This window comes from Marmota marmota, unplaced genomic scaffold (assembly GCF_001458135.2).
Source record: "Marmota marmota marmota unplaced genomic scaffold, marMar, whole genome shotgun sequence".
In the NCBI taxonomy this organism is placed as follows: Eukaryota; Metazoa; Chordata; class Mammalia; order Rodentia; family Sciuridae; genus Marmota; species Marmota marmota.
The window spans coordinates 30600651-30618043 of NW_025999853.1; the positions used below are offsets into that span (position 1 = coordinate 30600651).

At 34.7% G+C, this 17393-nt stretch overlaps 1 protein-coding gene across 1 annotated transcript in view; it reads right to left on the reverse strand.

The window, feature by feature from the left end:
• Nucleotides 1–17393, reverse strand: part of Nav3 (neuron navigator 3) — a 339372-nt gene that overhangs the window by 156871 nt on the left and 165108 nt on the right. Inside the window, exon 9 of the mRNA XM_048808249.1 lies at nt 6043–6158. Coding sequence (XP_048664206.1) covers nt 6043–6158 — 116 coding nt within the window. The remainder of the gene's footprint in view (nt 1–6042; nt 6159–17393) is intronic.

Sequence of the window (17393 nt, forward strand, 5' to 3'; positions counted from 1 at the left end):
TCTTTTTGTTAATGAATGTGAGAATAAAATCTAAGCCAAAGTAGTAAAATCTATACCATCAATTCAGCCAGTCTTGTAATATCAAGGTTGTGACATGAATCTTAGAGGATAGATGGGCAGGAAGCAACGAGCTCATTTGTTCATTGCTGCAAATTATATAATACATAATAATAATTATTGGAACCAGCATCACAAAATTAGGTAAACATCATAAGTCTTCTCCAAAAGAATACGATAAACAAAATGAAATTTGAGTGATGTACTTAAAGAGTTTGGAGAGACATTCTTGAAGACTTATAAAGATCCCCCAATTGCCAGTCACGTCACTCATTTCTGATGGTTATCTTCACACCATGATTTAATTACATTTTGAACTTTCACTGCCATTTAATGACAAAGATAATGTTTTTATAACTTCAAGTGAGCTATTACATTGATGGAATTTTCAACAACTATACTTCCTACCTAACAGTGAATCAATCCCTCTAACAAATCTACATTGCAGTCTGAACCAAGTTTGCTCCTTAACAGTATTTCAAATCTGTGCATGTCATGTATTTTGTACCTCATGAAATAGGGGTGTTTATCACATTTGTTTAACCACAAAAAGGAATTTTTCCTGAGTAACATATCTAAAAATTTCAGAGAAGGAGAGTTTCAGATATGTATTATTCAGGGGCTCAGATATTTCTTACAATGACCTCAGGTTCATTTTCTGCTGCTTTAGGTTCTATTTTCTCTGTTTGCTTTATTTGAGGGTATATGTAACTGCCAGCAGGACCCAACTTACTTTTTTTTTATTAGCTTCTGATCTCATGGAAAAAATAGAACCTGTCTTCCAGAGTAGTCTAAGGAAAAGATCTGAGATTGAGCCTCATTTGCTACGACTGAACTAGATCAGGTCATAAATCCACTCCTGAAAACTGTCACTCTGGTCAAGGAGGGGTTGTTCTGATTGATTCTACTTGGGTTAATTTCAGTTGGCCACATGAACACAGAATGATCCCCAAGGAAAATCAAGATGGTTTTGTTATCAGAAGATGAAGCAATGGATATGGGTCAGAAAAGCTGCACCAGGACTTCAGGGTAGATTACTTTGTGGTTAAACTATAGATCCTCTAACTCACTGTACATCTTCTGAGGTGCTGTACCTTATTTTAGATTTTTATTTTTGTATTATTTTCAGGGACCCTCATATTATATAGGCTTCAAAAATTCACAAATCCTGAAACATACTCTGCTAAGACTAACTCTATCAGAGTTCTAGATCATAAACACCACTTCACTTAGGACTCAGGACAGAATTATTCCCACTGATGTCTCCACAGTAATCATTGGAAATAAAAATCCAACCATATTAGTAGCACTGAAACTTGGGGATATGGGATATTCAAGTGGAGAGTTTGTATAAGGAGCTGAATATTTGCATCCAAAACACAGGGGAGAGAATTAGAGAGAATCATTTGTGAGCCATCCATACATGGATGAGATTTAAGACCATGATATAGTATTAAATCACCAAAGGAGCATGTACAGATAGAGGAATCCAGGGACAGATACCTGGATCACTGCAGTGACAAAAAATCAGGGATAAAAAGAATAACTACAAAAGAAGACCAAAGAGGATTAAAGAGTGAGTCTGAGGAACACCAAGGAAATGCGGTATCTTAGAAATGAAGAAAGAAACTTTTACAGAGGAGGACAAATGGGTGGTGAGAGGTTGTGCTTGTCAGCTTTTTTTGTGACTGTGACCAAAAGACCTGACAAGAACAACTTAGAGGTGGAAAAGTTTATTTTGGGCTCACAGTTTCAGGGGTTCAGTTCAGGGTCAGCTGACTCCATGGCTCTGTTCCCAAGGTAAGGCATACCATCATGGGAGAGGAGCCTGATAGCCAGGAACCAGGGAAGAAGTGAGAAGTCTAAGACAAAATAAATCACACCCCCTGTGACCTACCTCCTTCAGCCACACACCCCACCTGCCTACAGTTACCACTCAGCAAACCATTCAAATTATTAATCCAATAAATGGATTAATCCACTGATGATGCCACAGTTTGGTATTAAATCACCAAATTCTCTTCATTGCCTAGAAGTTAAATATCTCAATGTTGCAGTACTGGGGACTGTTTCCAAAACATGAGCTTGGGGGTGGGGCATATTTCTATATCCAAACCATAATAGAGGTGAAATAAGATAAGGACTGATGTGATCCTTGGATTTGGCCATGTTTACATTATTGTAAACTTCAATTAAGAGTAGTTTCAGTGGAGACATGGGGCTACAAGTCTAACTGGAATAGGGTTGTGAGACAATAAGAGAGGAATTAAAGACTGTTTGAAGGCCTCCTTTTGTTAGAGTGTGATATAAAGAAGACACATATTAGAACAGTATTTGAAGCATGAATTGGAGTCAAGAGAAGTTGTTTTTAAAAACATTAAGATTGGGGATATATTAATATCTCTTTAGCTAAGTAGAATAATTTTATGGAGAGAGATATTAAAGAGTGGAAGAGAGCATAATCCAAGTAAAGGACGAGTATATTAGATACTAAGTGGGTTTAATTGCTATAAATGGGTAGATGTGTTGGCAGGGGTTGGTGAACTTCCTTTCTCTGTGCTTTTATTTTTTCAGTGAAAAATACATCAAAATTTTAAGTTTAAAGAATGGATAGGACAGGTGAAATTATAGGTTTGAGAAGGAAAGGTTAAAAATAGTCACTTAGAAATTTGAGAGAAAACCAGAGATATATCAAATGATTGTTAAAAAACATTAAATATTCACTGAAGCTTTGAGATTAAAAATATTGAGTGAGTGACATCAACCTGTATGTATTTTTCTCCTGGTTCATTCACTGTTGGTTGGGAAAAAGTGGAGAGTTGAATATAAACTGGTCTGTGATTTCAGTGAATGAGGATGATGAAGTGAGAAAGGAACAAGGGAGTTGAGGGAATATATATCATAGGAATATATATTTCAGTTATCATAGGAATTTAACTGATTAGGGAGGAAAGAAAGAATATGCAGTTTGGTGAGGGAAAGTAAAATGTGAGAGGACCTGTGAACTGGAAATCCTTGAGAAATCATGGGTAGGGTGAGGGAACAAAATAAAGAGCATTGAAAAGACAGGAGGCTATAATCAACAACAGTGGGATGCATGAAAATGAGGTTATAGATAAGTTTATTTTCTGATGCCTAGATCTAGGATCTGATCATGAGGATAAATATCTCAGGAGGGATTTCAAGACAAGATTACTAGAAGAGAGGCTAGGGTGTTGAAAGATCCATCTATGCAAACATTAAAATCACTAAAAAATAAGAGGGGAGTATAACTGAGAGAGTAATAGTATCTATCAACTAAAATTTAAAAATGAGAAAGATATGCCATTCCATCTCTATGATAATCATCCTCTCATTGTCTACTGGGTATATCCTCATCTACATTTCTTCAATTAGCACCCCTAATCTGAAAACCCAAAACATGAAATGCTCCAAAACCTGAAACATTTTGAGCACTGACAACATTATTTCAAGTGTAAAGTTCCATGCCTGATCTCATGTGATGGGTCACAGTCAAAATGGGTACAAAGACACAGATAGGTGGAATAATTTCTATCATGCTGTTACATAGGAAGGTGATTGTAGTTAGCAATATTGTATTATATAAATAAAAATAGTTTAAAGAGTGGATTTTTAATGCTTTTATCACAAAAAACTATAATTGTTTGAGATGATGGATAATCTAAACATCTTGAGATGATCATTACACAATGCATATCATTATAACCCACATATATATACAATTATTATCTGTCAATTAAAAATAACTTAAAAACACAGGTGTACTAATAATATTAATGTATTAAATTACCTTCATGGTGTGTGTGTATGTGTATATGAATTTAGTAAGTTTCATGGTAAGACATGGATCCCACCCCAATATTTCTTATTATATATGTACACATATTCCAAAATCTGAGCCTATCTGAAATCTGAAACAACTCTGGTCCCAAGCATTTTGGATAATGAATATTCACCTATACTCAATTTATAAGCTACTAACCATGAACAAATACCATCTTTCTTTCACAATATCTAATGTTTGCATTGACAGATGTTCTTATCACTCCCCTACAGGCTACACTTAAAACAGATAACAGTTAGAATGACAATCAGATAAGACTCATTGTAACATTTATTTTCTATTGTCGTCCCTTCTTCAAATCTTTGATTCTATATAAAAAATTCATTCTTACTGCAAACTAGTATTTCTTCAATTAAATCCATTAAATCATTATATTATATTGAAGTCTAATTTATATTTCACCCTCAAGTATTCTATTAAAAACCTCAGAACATCAACTGGCAATATTAACTGGAAATATGAAAAAATGATTAAATGCTAGACAGAATGATAAACTGTAGAAAAAAATTTAATATGGATTATTCCAGCTGTACTACTCAGTGATATATTAATTTCAGAAAATAGTGTTCTCTTGTGAAATTCACAATTATAATTAAATTTCTATAAGTTTATTTTTGCCCACAGATTTGAGCTCTTGTACTTCATAGGCATATTGAAGATATTCATGTATAAATTAATATTGGAATTATAGTATCTTCCTGTCATCTTAGGTTTATAAGATATCTGGCTACAGTACAGATACACAGCATTGTTCTGACTACAGTATTACCTGGAGCTAAGAGAAAGCCAACACTTCCCTTGAGCATTTGAAAAACCCATAAATAACATCGTCATATATATCTTCGCATTATAATTTCTACCCTTCCCTATACAGGCCCTTTGTTCTGTTCTCAATTTGAAACCTCTGATGCCTAATGATAATTCTAAAAGGTACCCTGGGGATATTTTGCCATTGTCAATATTTACAAGCAGATATTGCAGTAACATCCAATGTTTGTCAAATTGTGTTTCATGATTACCAAAGTGCAGAACTTTCCGAATCATTCAAGTTGTGATGTAGCTTCTTTCATGAGCTTCACAGCAATATATTGAGTGCATGTATTTTACAGTAATTTTTCAATTGAAATAGTTCATTTAGTTTTTTTCTTTGGATTTAGCTGTGAATACATGAAGGCTGAGATAGAGACTTATTGGAAGAGCAAATATATGTCTACTGCCATGCATTCTTTCATTTAGGAACAGTTAAAATCTTCATAAATCCTCTCATACCCTAGGAAAAGCATATTTCGATAAGAAGTAACCTAGTTACTCATGAATATAGATTACATATAACAGAATTACTCCAAAGGTTTTCCATATACTCCTAGGCTCACTTGAATCCTGGGGAAAATGTTGGGTTAAAGCTGATAATTCTATTTTATATATACTCAAGAATAATCTGAGGCATATTTTTTGTTTTGTTTTTTGGTACTGTGGATTAATCTCTGGGGTAGTTTGCTACTAAGCTACATCCCTACTCTCTTTCACTTTTTATTTTAAGACAGGTCTTGCTAAGGTGTCCAGGCTGGCCTTGAACTTGTGATCATCCTGCCTCAGCCTCTCAAGTCACTGGGATTATGCATGCGCCCAGGTGTGAAATTTTTTTTCATATGTTATCTACATATAATAAAATATTTCCTTCATTAGAATTTTTCTCAAGATGTATATTTAGAATCGCCAAGTACAAATGTTCCACATTAAATAGGATGGAAGACAGAGCAGGGTTGGATTAGTCAAAAAATTTACATTGACAATAGATATTTAGAATATTTTCAATATCCAAATATATCCAAGCTGTCTTATTAACAACAGAAGGTTCACCAGGTTTCTCTGATTATATTCAACTTGACTGAGGGAAAAATAACTTAAGAGCATAGGCTTCCGAAAGCAGAACCACTTTTTTTCAGAGCAACAAAAAGATCATCCTAGACAGAAGAGCCAATCATCTAAGAATCTCTGAAGCATGAGATTCATAGAGTTTATTTTTGCAAAAGTATAGCATAAATATGACTTAATACAAAGACTTACAAGGAGATTACAAAATTCCAAGGTTAGAACTACCCATAAATCAGGTCACTTACCAGATATCTCCTCTAGGCACTGCTTAGCAGTCTTACTATACAAGGAGTCCATCTTTGTAGGACTGGTACAGGAATCAGCAGATGGTGAAGAGGTACCTTCATTTTCTGAATGTGCTCTGAAATTAACCAAGACAGAAACAAATAGCAACTGTAGTCACAGTGACTCATCAAAGTGGAAGTTCTCCAGAACACAAGAAGAAATCAATTTATTATAAGTTTCCATCAAGGTAAGACAGACTTGCTTATGGTGAGATATTCCAGGGCTGTCTATCTGTATGAGAATTTTTCAACTTTTCACATACAACTAAACCAGGAATGAGGTGTTACATCAGCTTTCCTAAATTTGAAAGGTTGTAACCAACCACCAAGAGTTAATTACATTTATCAGGTAAAATACTTGGAAAGAGATGATTTTTTTTGTCTATTTTGTAGAAAATCAGGCCACATTATGTTTTATGAGAATAATAAAAGAATTGAAACAACACCTAAACTTTTTTTTCCCCAAGAAAATCCTACAACATATATCCCCAAATACAAAGGATGAATAAAAATGAAGAATTCATTGTGGCTACAAATATTATAAGGACTCAATTTCCAAAGATTCCAGAAGACTTAAAGTAAATCAGAAAAAAATTTCTCATTCTTAGATCTTCTATTAGGTGTTTTCTATCTACATGCACCTGCATAGTGTGTGTTTATGCGTGTGGCTAACTTGTAAAGGTAGGTCTGATCAAATGGAAAGCACTCTACAGAGGGACAGCAGAACTTCTGATATTCTAAACTTACTTCTTGCAACCTTTTCCTGTTAAATGCAGGCAAACGTTCTAAGAAACTCTTCTTGATGTAGCTTCAAAAATCTACATATATTTGATCTCAACCACCACATCTTTAAAAAATTCAGAGCGTGAACTTCTAAGACACAGAAAGAGGCAAGGCAACACAGCACTGCAAGCTGCATTATGTGCTTTATAGACATCTGCTTACTCACAGTGTTACTTCTAGCACAAGGTCTGGACCATGACAAGTTATTGCTGAATATTTATAACTTTAAAGATTTATAGAAATACTTTTATGTGAAAAAGTATCTTCTTAATAAATATGTTGCTTTTATTCTAAATCTTGGTTTTGAGGGGGAAAAACTCACAAATTGTAATCATTGATATCAGAAATAGTTCATATTTAACTGACAGATGAAAAACCTGAAATTTTCATGAAGTTTTAAGACATCATAGAAAACAAAATACTATATGGATGGATAGATATATCTGAGATGATACATAAAAGAACGACAGACCAAGAATTCCTATACACAGCTGTGCCTTGACCTCCAATAATTTCTGGCAGACTATTCATATTTATTTGGATTTAAAACTGAATATAATAAGTATAACAAATTTAAGTCAGAAGTTACAATATTCAAGCAACAGGACATACCATTAAGGCCAGCAAAGATCTCAGTGTTGTTAAACTCAACAAATATTTTTAGTCTTTTCCTTTCTTGATATCTTGTAGTATTTCAAGAAGCAGACAACTTGGCTCTTCAAGAAACTATCCTACCTTGACTTCTATGCCAGCATCCTTCACTTTGTTTCCCATTCTCTCTGGAGACTACATTTTTCCTTATTTACTTTCCCTTAGTGCTCTATGAACTTACACTTTTCCAGTATTTTATACACTTGTAATATGAAATTAATATAATTGGCTACTGTTTATCTCTCAAATTAAGTTTTTCTTTGCTATGTTTAAGCTTTCCATTGCACTTGAAAGTCTAGTCCCATGTCTACGATAGAAGTAGCTCTCAACAAATATTGATAAATGAGTGAATAAACCATATCAGTAGTGACAGTAAAACAGTATCATTGGAGGATGAAGAATAGAGAAGGAAAAGTTGCACAATGGTGTGTGCATATGGGTTTAAAACTTGGCCCTATCCACTCTTGGTGGGGTTGTAAATTTGCACAACTATGGAAGTAAGTATGGGGGTTCCTCTGAAGACTAGGCATGAAATCACCACATGACCCAGCTATACTACTCCTCATATTTATCCTAAAGGATTAAAGTTATCCTGTATAGTGATATAGGCATACCCATAATTATAGCAGCACAATTCGCAATAGCCAAACTATGGACCAGGATAAGTGTCCAATGAACAATAAATGGATAAAGAAAACAGGATATATATACACAATGAGTTTTATTCCGCCATAAAGAAAACTGAAATTATGTCTTTTGCAGGAAAATGAATGGAGCTTGAGAATATTGTATTAAGTGAAGTAAGCCAAATTCAGAGGTCAAGAGTCATATTTTTTTATTCATATATGTGGAAGGTGGAGAGGAAAAACGTAAAGAAAGTTTGGGGAGTGTGTCTCATGAAAATAAAAGGGGAGATGAGTAGTACAGAGGAAAGGGACCAAGAAGTGGAAGGAGGGGAGGAAAAGGAGGAGTGCTGGGAAGTAATATTGATCAAGCTATACTGTTATATTGAATACAGGTACAAGGATGCAGCACAGACCCCACTATTATGTATGACTATAATGCACTAATAAAAAATGTGGAAAAAAAACAAGCTTGATGCCATCACTAAAGAGTTATTAATTCATATGATCTTGGCAAGTTACTTAGCTGCTCTGAGCTTTAGTTTGTTCACCTATAGAAACAGAGAAGTGCAAAGTCTTGAAAAATAATTGTGAAGTCAAATGCTATTATTATTAAGGGTCTAAAAAGTAACTGTCTTGAGGCATGTGGGGTTCTGGTCAATACCAAAGCAAGGACCATATCTGGCTCTGAATAAAGAGAAAAAGTCCTCTGAGGTTTCTAAGGGTTTTGATTACTTGTTGAAGAAGTTTAAATGGAGAGTAAGTAGTGAGACTAGGGTCCCCAAAGAAAGCTGACAGGCTGCCTGCCAAGAAGTGTTACAAAGGCACCATGCCTTGGTGAGCTGGCTGTGAGCCAGCACTGGCCTATTGTCCAGCAGACTGCATATTCATGGATTCATCTCTCAGCGGCTGAGTTATATTAAATAGCTCCCTGAGATGGCTGTCTATAGCTCAGTTCTAATTGGTCCTATGACAGCTGCTGGTCCTAGGAGTTAGAATGCTTGTGGTCATGTGAGTTATAAAGATTCCCAGTATCTTCTTCTAGAATAATCTGTAAAGGAAGAAAGAATATTCAGAATGTGTTTTGGTAGTAGAAATTTTGCTTTACTCAAAACAGGTCTTAAATGGCATTCTTCAGGAGCTAAATTGTGGTTTATCATCCTTAATGTTTGAGATTTATTTATTCAGTTTCATTGGCTAAGACCCCATACCCATTAAGACACTCTTCTATAATGTGTTCATACTTCTGACTGCTCAGCATTGATGTGAAAGCCTTTCATGTTTCTAATGTGGCAGTACTTTTTGTCTCTGGTTGATTCACTCCTTACTGCTTTCTAGTCACAAGATAATCTTATTGTCAAGTTCTTTGGTTCATTTGGTTCATTTCCCATGGTAGTCCCCACGTGAGTTATCTACATTACCAATGGAAACAGATTAGTCTTTGAAAGGAATAAAGAGAAGTTAAACTTAGAAGTCATAATTGGTTTATATTCACATGCAAGTGGGACCAAATATCTGGCCTATGCACATTACAGCCCTCCATTCCCGAAGTTATTTCCAATTCATAGTTTGATTAAGTAGAATTATATTTTAAATTCAGTCTATATATGGGCAGACAGTACTAAGTGTGAAACATTTAACTTTTATTCAAATGACCAAAAAAGTTTACTTAAACCTCTGAAGAATCCTCAAGTATCACTTATTTTTATAACTGCCTCATAACAATAAAATATTTATTTGGGTTTATTTATGAAACAGTGTATAAAGACTTCAGAATCTGAAGCTATATTTTGATGTCAGAGCAACTATTACATTAGCATCATTCAGTATTCTCACATTGATATTTTCCTTATATTAAATGAAAAAATCAAAAATAAGTACTATGATAGTTAGCAGATGTTGTCCTATGTAGACTATCTTGACATGGTTGTCCTGCTATATAGGTACCTAATAAAACTAAGATACACCATTGCATAAGTAATATTTAATTTACTTAGAGGTCTAATAAGCTAGGCCCTTAGTACTAGAGGAGATTACTAAGAGCTGTAGTAATTAACAATCAACATTTCACCAATGATTAACCTAAAAGCTATGACCTGCTTTTGTGCACCTCTGGAAGATGCTTAACCCAGACTTGAACCAAGCTGACTATAAATTAAGATCTATTAAGCAGTAACCTATAGTTTTACACCATCCAAATACTTCTGGGCACTGAGTATTTTCCTGTATTTGAGGTTTCCTTGGCACACAGACAGCTCAGTCACTAAGTCAATAACAGACAATACTGAATGTAACAAAGTCCATTGGTCTACCCTAAATTTTATTATTTACTTACTGGACATTTAAACAAACTTGATAATAAATCCTAGATACTATCAAATTTCTAATTTCATAAATATGGGTGTTTACATATAGATTTATATTAAAAATATGTAAATAATTATGTAAATGTGTTTGCATATATATTTAAATATATTGCTTAGTTTTTACTGCTTAGAAAGGTGCAGTGAGATTTTGATTTTATTTTTCATTTATTTGTTGTTTTAATATTTTTTTAAGATGTCGATAGATCTTTATTTTTTTATTTATAAGCAGTGCTGAGGATCAAACCCAGTGCCTCACACATGCTAGCAAGAGCTTTACCACTGAGCTACAACCTCAGCCGTGAGATTTTAGTTTTAAATACTACTCTCCACAGAAAGAAATCAGGGCTCCTTAAAAGCTGAAGTCAAGTTGTGGAAAGTACAAGATGAGTTTAGAACACTCTGAGCTATTAAAAAAAATAAAAAATAAATAAAGGAATTCTCAAAGAGTGGTAGAGAGAGTTTGGCAAGCCAGTTTGAAGGGCTTCCAGTATCAAGACTTTTTGAGGAGTACTGGAGATTGAACACAGGGACACTTAATGAATGAGCCACATCTCCAGCCCTTTTAATTTTTTATGTTGACATAGAATATCACTAAATTGCTTAGGGTCCCACTAAGTTAATGAGGTTGGCTTTGAACTTGCAATTCTCCTGCGTGCTGTTGGGATTACAGGTGTGTGCCACCATGCTCAGATCAATTTGGGAATATTTAAGCATCAAAATAGGCTATGATAGCAATGGATTATAACCCAGGGAATATAGCAGGAATCCATTAGTCCTCACAATTCAGGTAGATAGGTAGGTGGGTAAGTAGATCGATTGATAGACAGATACTGGAAAAGACAGAAATCTGTTTAAATAGATTGTGAAGGAGGAAGAATAATGGAGGGAATATTGGAATTCCAGAATAACTTGTCATTCATCAGAATAAATTATTAATTCAGTCTAGAAATCTCAGTGCATGCTAAAACATGGATGAATGTAGATTAAGAAATAGAATTTTTACACATGGTCTCAAAATATCTTCCTACAAAAATGTTTATTAAAAACAAGGAGGATAAAGTAATTTTAAATCAGAAAGTGGCAGGGAATGTTATCTTAATTAAGCCATCAAATTAAATACCACAAAAATGAAAAATATTGGAGATAATATGAGACCATGAGAGCATATAATGGGAATACCACAGCATCATTTTTGTGACATTCCTGACAGATGTATGTATATATGAAGGACAAGCATGAGGAAAATTAGGAAAAAAAACAAAATTAAGAAATGTACAAAGCCGAGCACAGTGGCACACACATGAAATCCCATGGCTTGGGAGGCTGAGACAGAAGGCTCCAGAGTTCAAAGCCAGCTTCAGCACTAAAAAGACAGAAAGCAGGGCACTAAGCAACTCAGTGAGACACTGTTTCTAAATAAAATACAAAGTAGGGCTGGGGATGTGGCTCAGTGTTGGAGTACCCCTGAATTCAATCCCCAGTTTAAAAAAAAAAGAAACAAAACACACAAAATGTCTGGCTTCTAAAAATATCACTGTCATAAAAGTCAGGAACAACTGAAAAAGTATGACAACTGGTCAAAACCCTATTCTAAATTACTAAAGGTGATATTTTGGGGACAATTGGTAAAACATGATCAAGGTTTTCGGGTGCTCTGATCTGCAGTGTATATAGGAATTGTTTGCAATATTACTGCAAATTTTCTGCAAATAAAAATTGTTTCCAAAGATCTGGCTGTGAATCTCAGTGACCAAGTACACAAGAAAACCCCTCTGTTAAGAAAATGCCAACTTATAGCAGTATTCTACAAAACACCACCCTTTCTAGCAGTGTCCCTGTATTTCATCTTAAAAATATTGCTCTGTGAGGGGTTTAAGCTGTTCCCAGATGCACAGAAATATATCAAAGCTAGCAAAAGACAAGCTTGCAAGGCAAGAATTCAATAAGCTTTAGTTTTTGCTGATGACCAATTATGCCCAGTTCACATAAAACCACAATTGCAGTATAATCTGTAATAGTAGCTGCAGGGCTTACAAAGCTTTATCTGAATGATGGTTATACACTCCACATTTCAATCTTTGTAAACTCACAGCTCTTCCTACTCAATCTACTTTTCAACAAATAAGCCAAACTTCAAACATTGTGAGTAAGCATTTTCAAAACTAATGTTTCACATTCTTTGCCTTTTAGAACATAGCATAGTTAAATGTCAATTTCCCAAGGTACATCCTAGGCAAAATGTAGACACTCACAAAAACTTGTTACAACCAAAATCTCTTGTGAGAATCCATGGTGCTGCTGCATAAGACATACCATCATATCAAAAGAAGAAAACTCTCTAATTTAGATTTCCTTGACCTAAATAAAGTATGTACAGAGGGTTTCAGTTTATATTTAATTAAAGGATTTACAAAGCATAGTGATTTTTGCCACAAAAATAGTGTCTTGCCTTATTTAAGGGATAGGCATCTTTTTCTTCTGAGAACTGCTCATGTCCCCGATGAGATTCTCTTTGTCTCTAGATATTTGCTTTATGTCTGACACATTTCTTATTGGCATTTATAAATGGTCAAGAAAATGAAAAAAAGGATGTCCACCTCAAAATCACAAGTTATAAATCTGGTTAAAAATTATTTTAAAATTTTACTAACAGTTACTAAAAAGACAAGTGTAGGAAAAACACACAGGCCTTGCTTTTTTTTCCCCCTGAATTAAGCAATTATTACTTCATAGGTCCTTGAAAATATGGGGAACATAGTTATTTCTATATTCAACTGTAATGAATGCAAGAACAATAGAACAGAAATGAAATATGGGAGAGGAGAGGCATGTTTTGAAAATTTGAAAGAGATTAAAATTTGAAAGAGATTAATAATTTTTGAACCACAGACAAGGAAAACAAGTTTGAAGAAGAAAACATAAAGGAAGAACAATAATGTCAATCAATCAATCAGCAAATAAATTGAGGAAAAATTTTAAAAAATAGTCTTGCTAATCTTTGTCTTTCTTTACTTCTGATATTGGGATCTTTAATTCACGTTAACAGAACTTCCTTTGAGAGTAAACTGCAGCTTTAATTTGGTTCATCCTACTTTGATCTCTTCTGCAGTTTCTTTTCCATACTAAGACAGTAATTTTCCTGATCATGTTTCACACACACTTGCTCATATGCATGCATGTGGGGATGCATACAAACACATATAGGAAGTCCAAGATCCTGACAGATTCAAGAATTTCAACCACAGTCTCCCTGGGCCATGGTGACACACAACAGTAATCCCTGTTGCACAGGAGGCAGAGGCAGGAGGATAGCAATTCAAGGTCAACCTGGACAACGTAGCAAGGCCCTGTCTCAAAATAAAAAAAATATAGAGGGCTGGGATGTAGCTCAGAGGTAGAGCAGTCCTGGGTTCTATCCAAAAAAAACCCAAAATAACAAAAAAAACAAAACAAAACAAAACAAAAAAAAAACGATTTTTACCACAGTCAGGTTCCAATCACTCTTCACTTTCCTGGAAAACAGACCTAATTGATGACCCCTGTATGTATCTTGCACTGACCTTTTGTGTTTTTCCCTTCTTGTCCCTTTTATCTCTGCATGCCCAAATTCTACTTTCTTTCTGGGCTCACATCAAGTGCCACTTTCCAGGATTCCAACAGCTAGAAGCAATTTTCTACTTGTTGACGTCTTGGTCAACCAAATATGGTTCTCTCCTAAAGAGCTTCACACTTCCTGCTCTTTGAGCCCACCTCTTATTTATGCCATTGTGGACAATGGAAGGAAAATGACACCTGGGATGTATGAGGTTTCCCTCTATCTTTGACATCTCATGGAGGTGGTTATTGAAAGAAGAAAAAACTTTTTTAGGTGAATGAATGTGCTGACAAGAAGGTAGATTTAATTCTTTAAATATTTTAAATTTCTTTGTATTTCAACTGAGCCTCTCCATTTATAGGGAGTAACAGACTTTAAAATTTTTCCTATTCTATTGTACATCTTAGCATAGAATTTTTCCTATTCTATTGTACATCTACCCCTAACCCTAACCCTAACCTTTTGTTTCTTCTATTCTCATATCCAAGATGATGATGTTTCATTCAAACATTTTTTATTTGGTACCCACTGTGGGTACCAAATAAAAAATATATATTTATAAATTATTTATATTTATATAAATAATTTATATTTATAAATATATATTTATAAATAAGAAAGACAAAACTGCTACTTTCCTCAATTTATTTGCTGATTGACATTATTGTTCTTCCTTTATGTTTTCTTCTTCAAACTTGTTTTCCTTGTCTGTGGTTCAAAAATTATTAATCTCTTATATATATTTATAAATAAGAAAGACAAAACTACTGCTCTCAGTGAGCTTATGGTAGAGTGGAAAGTAGCTAAAATCAAACCTCTTAATATAGAAACAAGGGAATGGATAGTAATAAGCTCAGAGGATGGTGAGATATAATGCTGCCAAGTACATGGGAGATACTTCCTTGGACTAGATGGATGAAAGTGGCTGCTATGAAGAGACAGCATACAAAGCTTGCTGTGACCTGGAGGACGGTTGTCACAGGTGGAGAGAACTTCAATGACAAGGTTCTGAAGCAGGGCAAGGAGGTTTGCAGAAGAGAATGATAGCTGAGATATAATGCACAAAGGGGAAGTGGGGATGAATGTGGCTTGAAGGTTTGATAGAAGATCAGATTACAAAGGGCCTCATAGGTCGTGATAGGATTTTGGAGTTTTATTTTTTAAGAATCAGGAAAATCTAACAGATGATTTCATGAATTGGAATGAACCTTGTTAGATTCCCATTGTAAGTTGAAAATATCCTAAGATAGTAACGTACTGAATGCTATAGAACAGCCACACAGTACACTGCAGGGTATTGGCTGTTTACCCTCATGATCCCATGGCTGCCCAGGAGTTATGGCTTGCTGCCACTGTCCCACATGGAGAGTATCCCTGCATAGAACTAGCCCAGGAAAAGAACAAAATTCAAACTTTAAAAAGGAGTTTTAAAAATGTTTTTGAAGTTATGAATGGAAAACATGTATTTATTTTATTTGTTTATTTTTATGTGGAGCTGAGGATCGAACCCAGTGTTTCACATGTGCTAGGCAAGAGCTCTACCACTGAGCCACAACCCCAGCCCTTGAAGAGCAATTTTTACTGAGTTTGTTTCACTTTCACACCATCATAATGTAAAAAAAAACCCTACAAGTCAAACCATCACAAGGCAGGGCTTGTCTATATATGATTTTCATTTTTAGAAGGTCAGAGTGCCTACGGTGTGAAGGGTGTTATTAGCTCTGGAGTAAGAACCGGGAGACTCACAGGAAACTAGGTGGGAATTGGTGGATATATGGCTTAAACCAGGAGAGACGAATAGAAATGGAAAGGATAAGGAGATGTGTTGAGAGGAGAGTTTACAGGACTAGCTGAAAGCTGAATGTGTGGGGAGGGATTCATTGAAGATAGAAATAAAATATGGATTTCTTTTCCAAAATTTTTTCTTTAGTCTCCTATTTAGATGGTCATGAGTTCTAAACCCTAGTCTCCAGAGTTTGTGGCACTTCACAAAAGAATAAATATTTTTTTCCCATCATGCCTGGATCATAAAATTGCAGACAGCAAATCTGGATGATGGCCTACCATTTTCCCTTTCATGTATATGTCTCACCTCTGATAGGCTGTACTCCCACATAAGAATTTTTTTTAAACCCTCCTCTTCCTTCTACAATAATTCTATATGTTGTCTATACTTCCAGATAAGCAATGGGTTCATATCTTTGATTATGTTATCACTGCTCCCAGAGGGCAGAGCAATTTTTATTAATCTTTACATCTTTATTACCCATTAGCTGCTGAATGAGAGAAAGCCACGTAAGCGGAAAAGTATTGGGTGATTTCCAGTTGTCTAAACTATGACAACTTCTTAAATACTTCCAATGAACACCTTAACACTTGAAAAAGGCAGCCTATTCCAATTTCAAATGACTCTAATTATTGAGAACTTCTTATATTAAACTTAAAATCCTTCCCTCAATTCTCCACCTTTGATCTTAGTTGCTTCTGCTCGTTTAGTGGATAAGGATAACAAATTCAAAATGACTTTTATCATTTTGTAAGGATAATTGAGTTCCAAAAACATTATGTAAAATACTGTGCATTGGACGAGAAGTTAGTCTTATGAATCTATTAACTGCCAGAACCCAACATTATATTTAGAGGACTTTAAATACTCAGTTTGCAAGAAAAAAGTATTATGAAGCATGTCCAAGAAGGAATAAGGATTAACCTAGCATGACCAAGAAGTGGGGTAAGCAAAGTAAGAAAAAATCACCATCAGCTATCAAGCTTACCAGCATATAGAGGTGATTTAATTAGCTTTTAAACATAAGCATGTATATATATATTTAGACACACAAATTCACATGTATGTATTTTAAACTCACATTACTTAATAACAATTAAGAATTTGCCATTATAAATAAGCTTTGATTTAGAATTTCACAAATGTACTGTTGACATTTTCCTAGTCAAACATTTCCTGGTAACAAAACCTCTTATTTCTCTACATATAGAAAATACTGATACACAAAAGAGGGCATGTCATAGACTGATTAAAAGGAATATTTTGGGAGTTAGATTTCAGTTGGAAAGTAAACTCCCACAAGTACTATGACTTGAAGACGGTATTACTATTCGGACTTCAAATCTGTTTCTCCATGGAAAATGGAGATAACATTCCTTTCTCATGGGTTATGGTCAAGTTTAAATAAGCACTGATCTTGTAACATACAGTTTCACTAGGTAAGAAATCAGCAAATGAAAATTCCATTATAAAACCATTAGCAAGCTATTTTTGCAGGAGGGATTCTT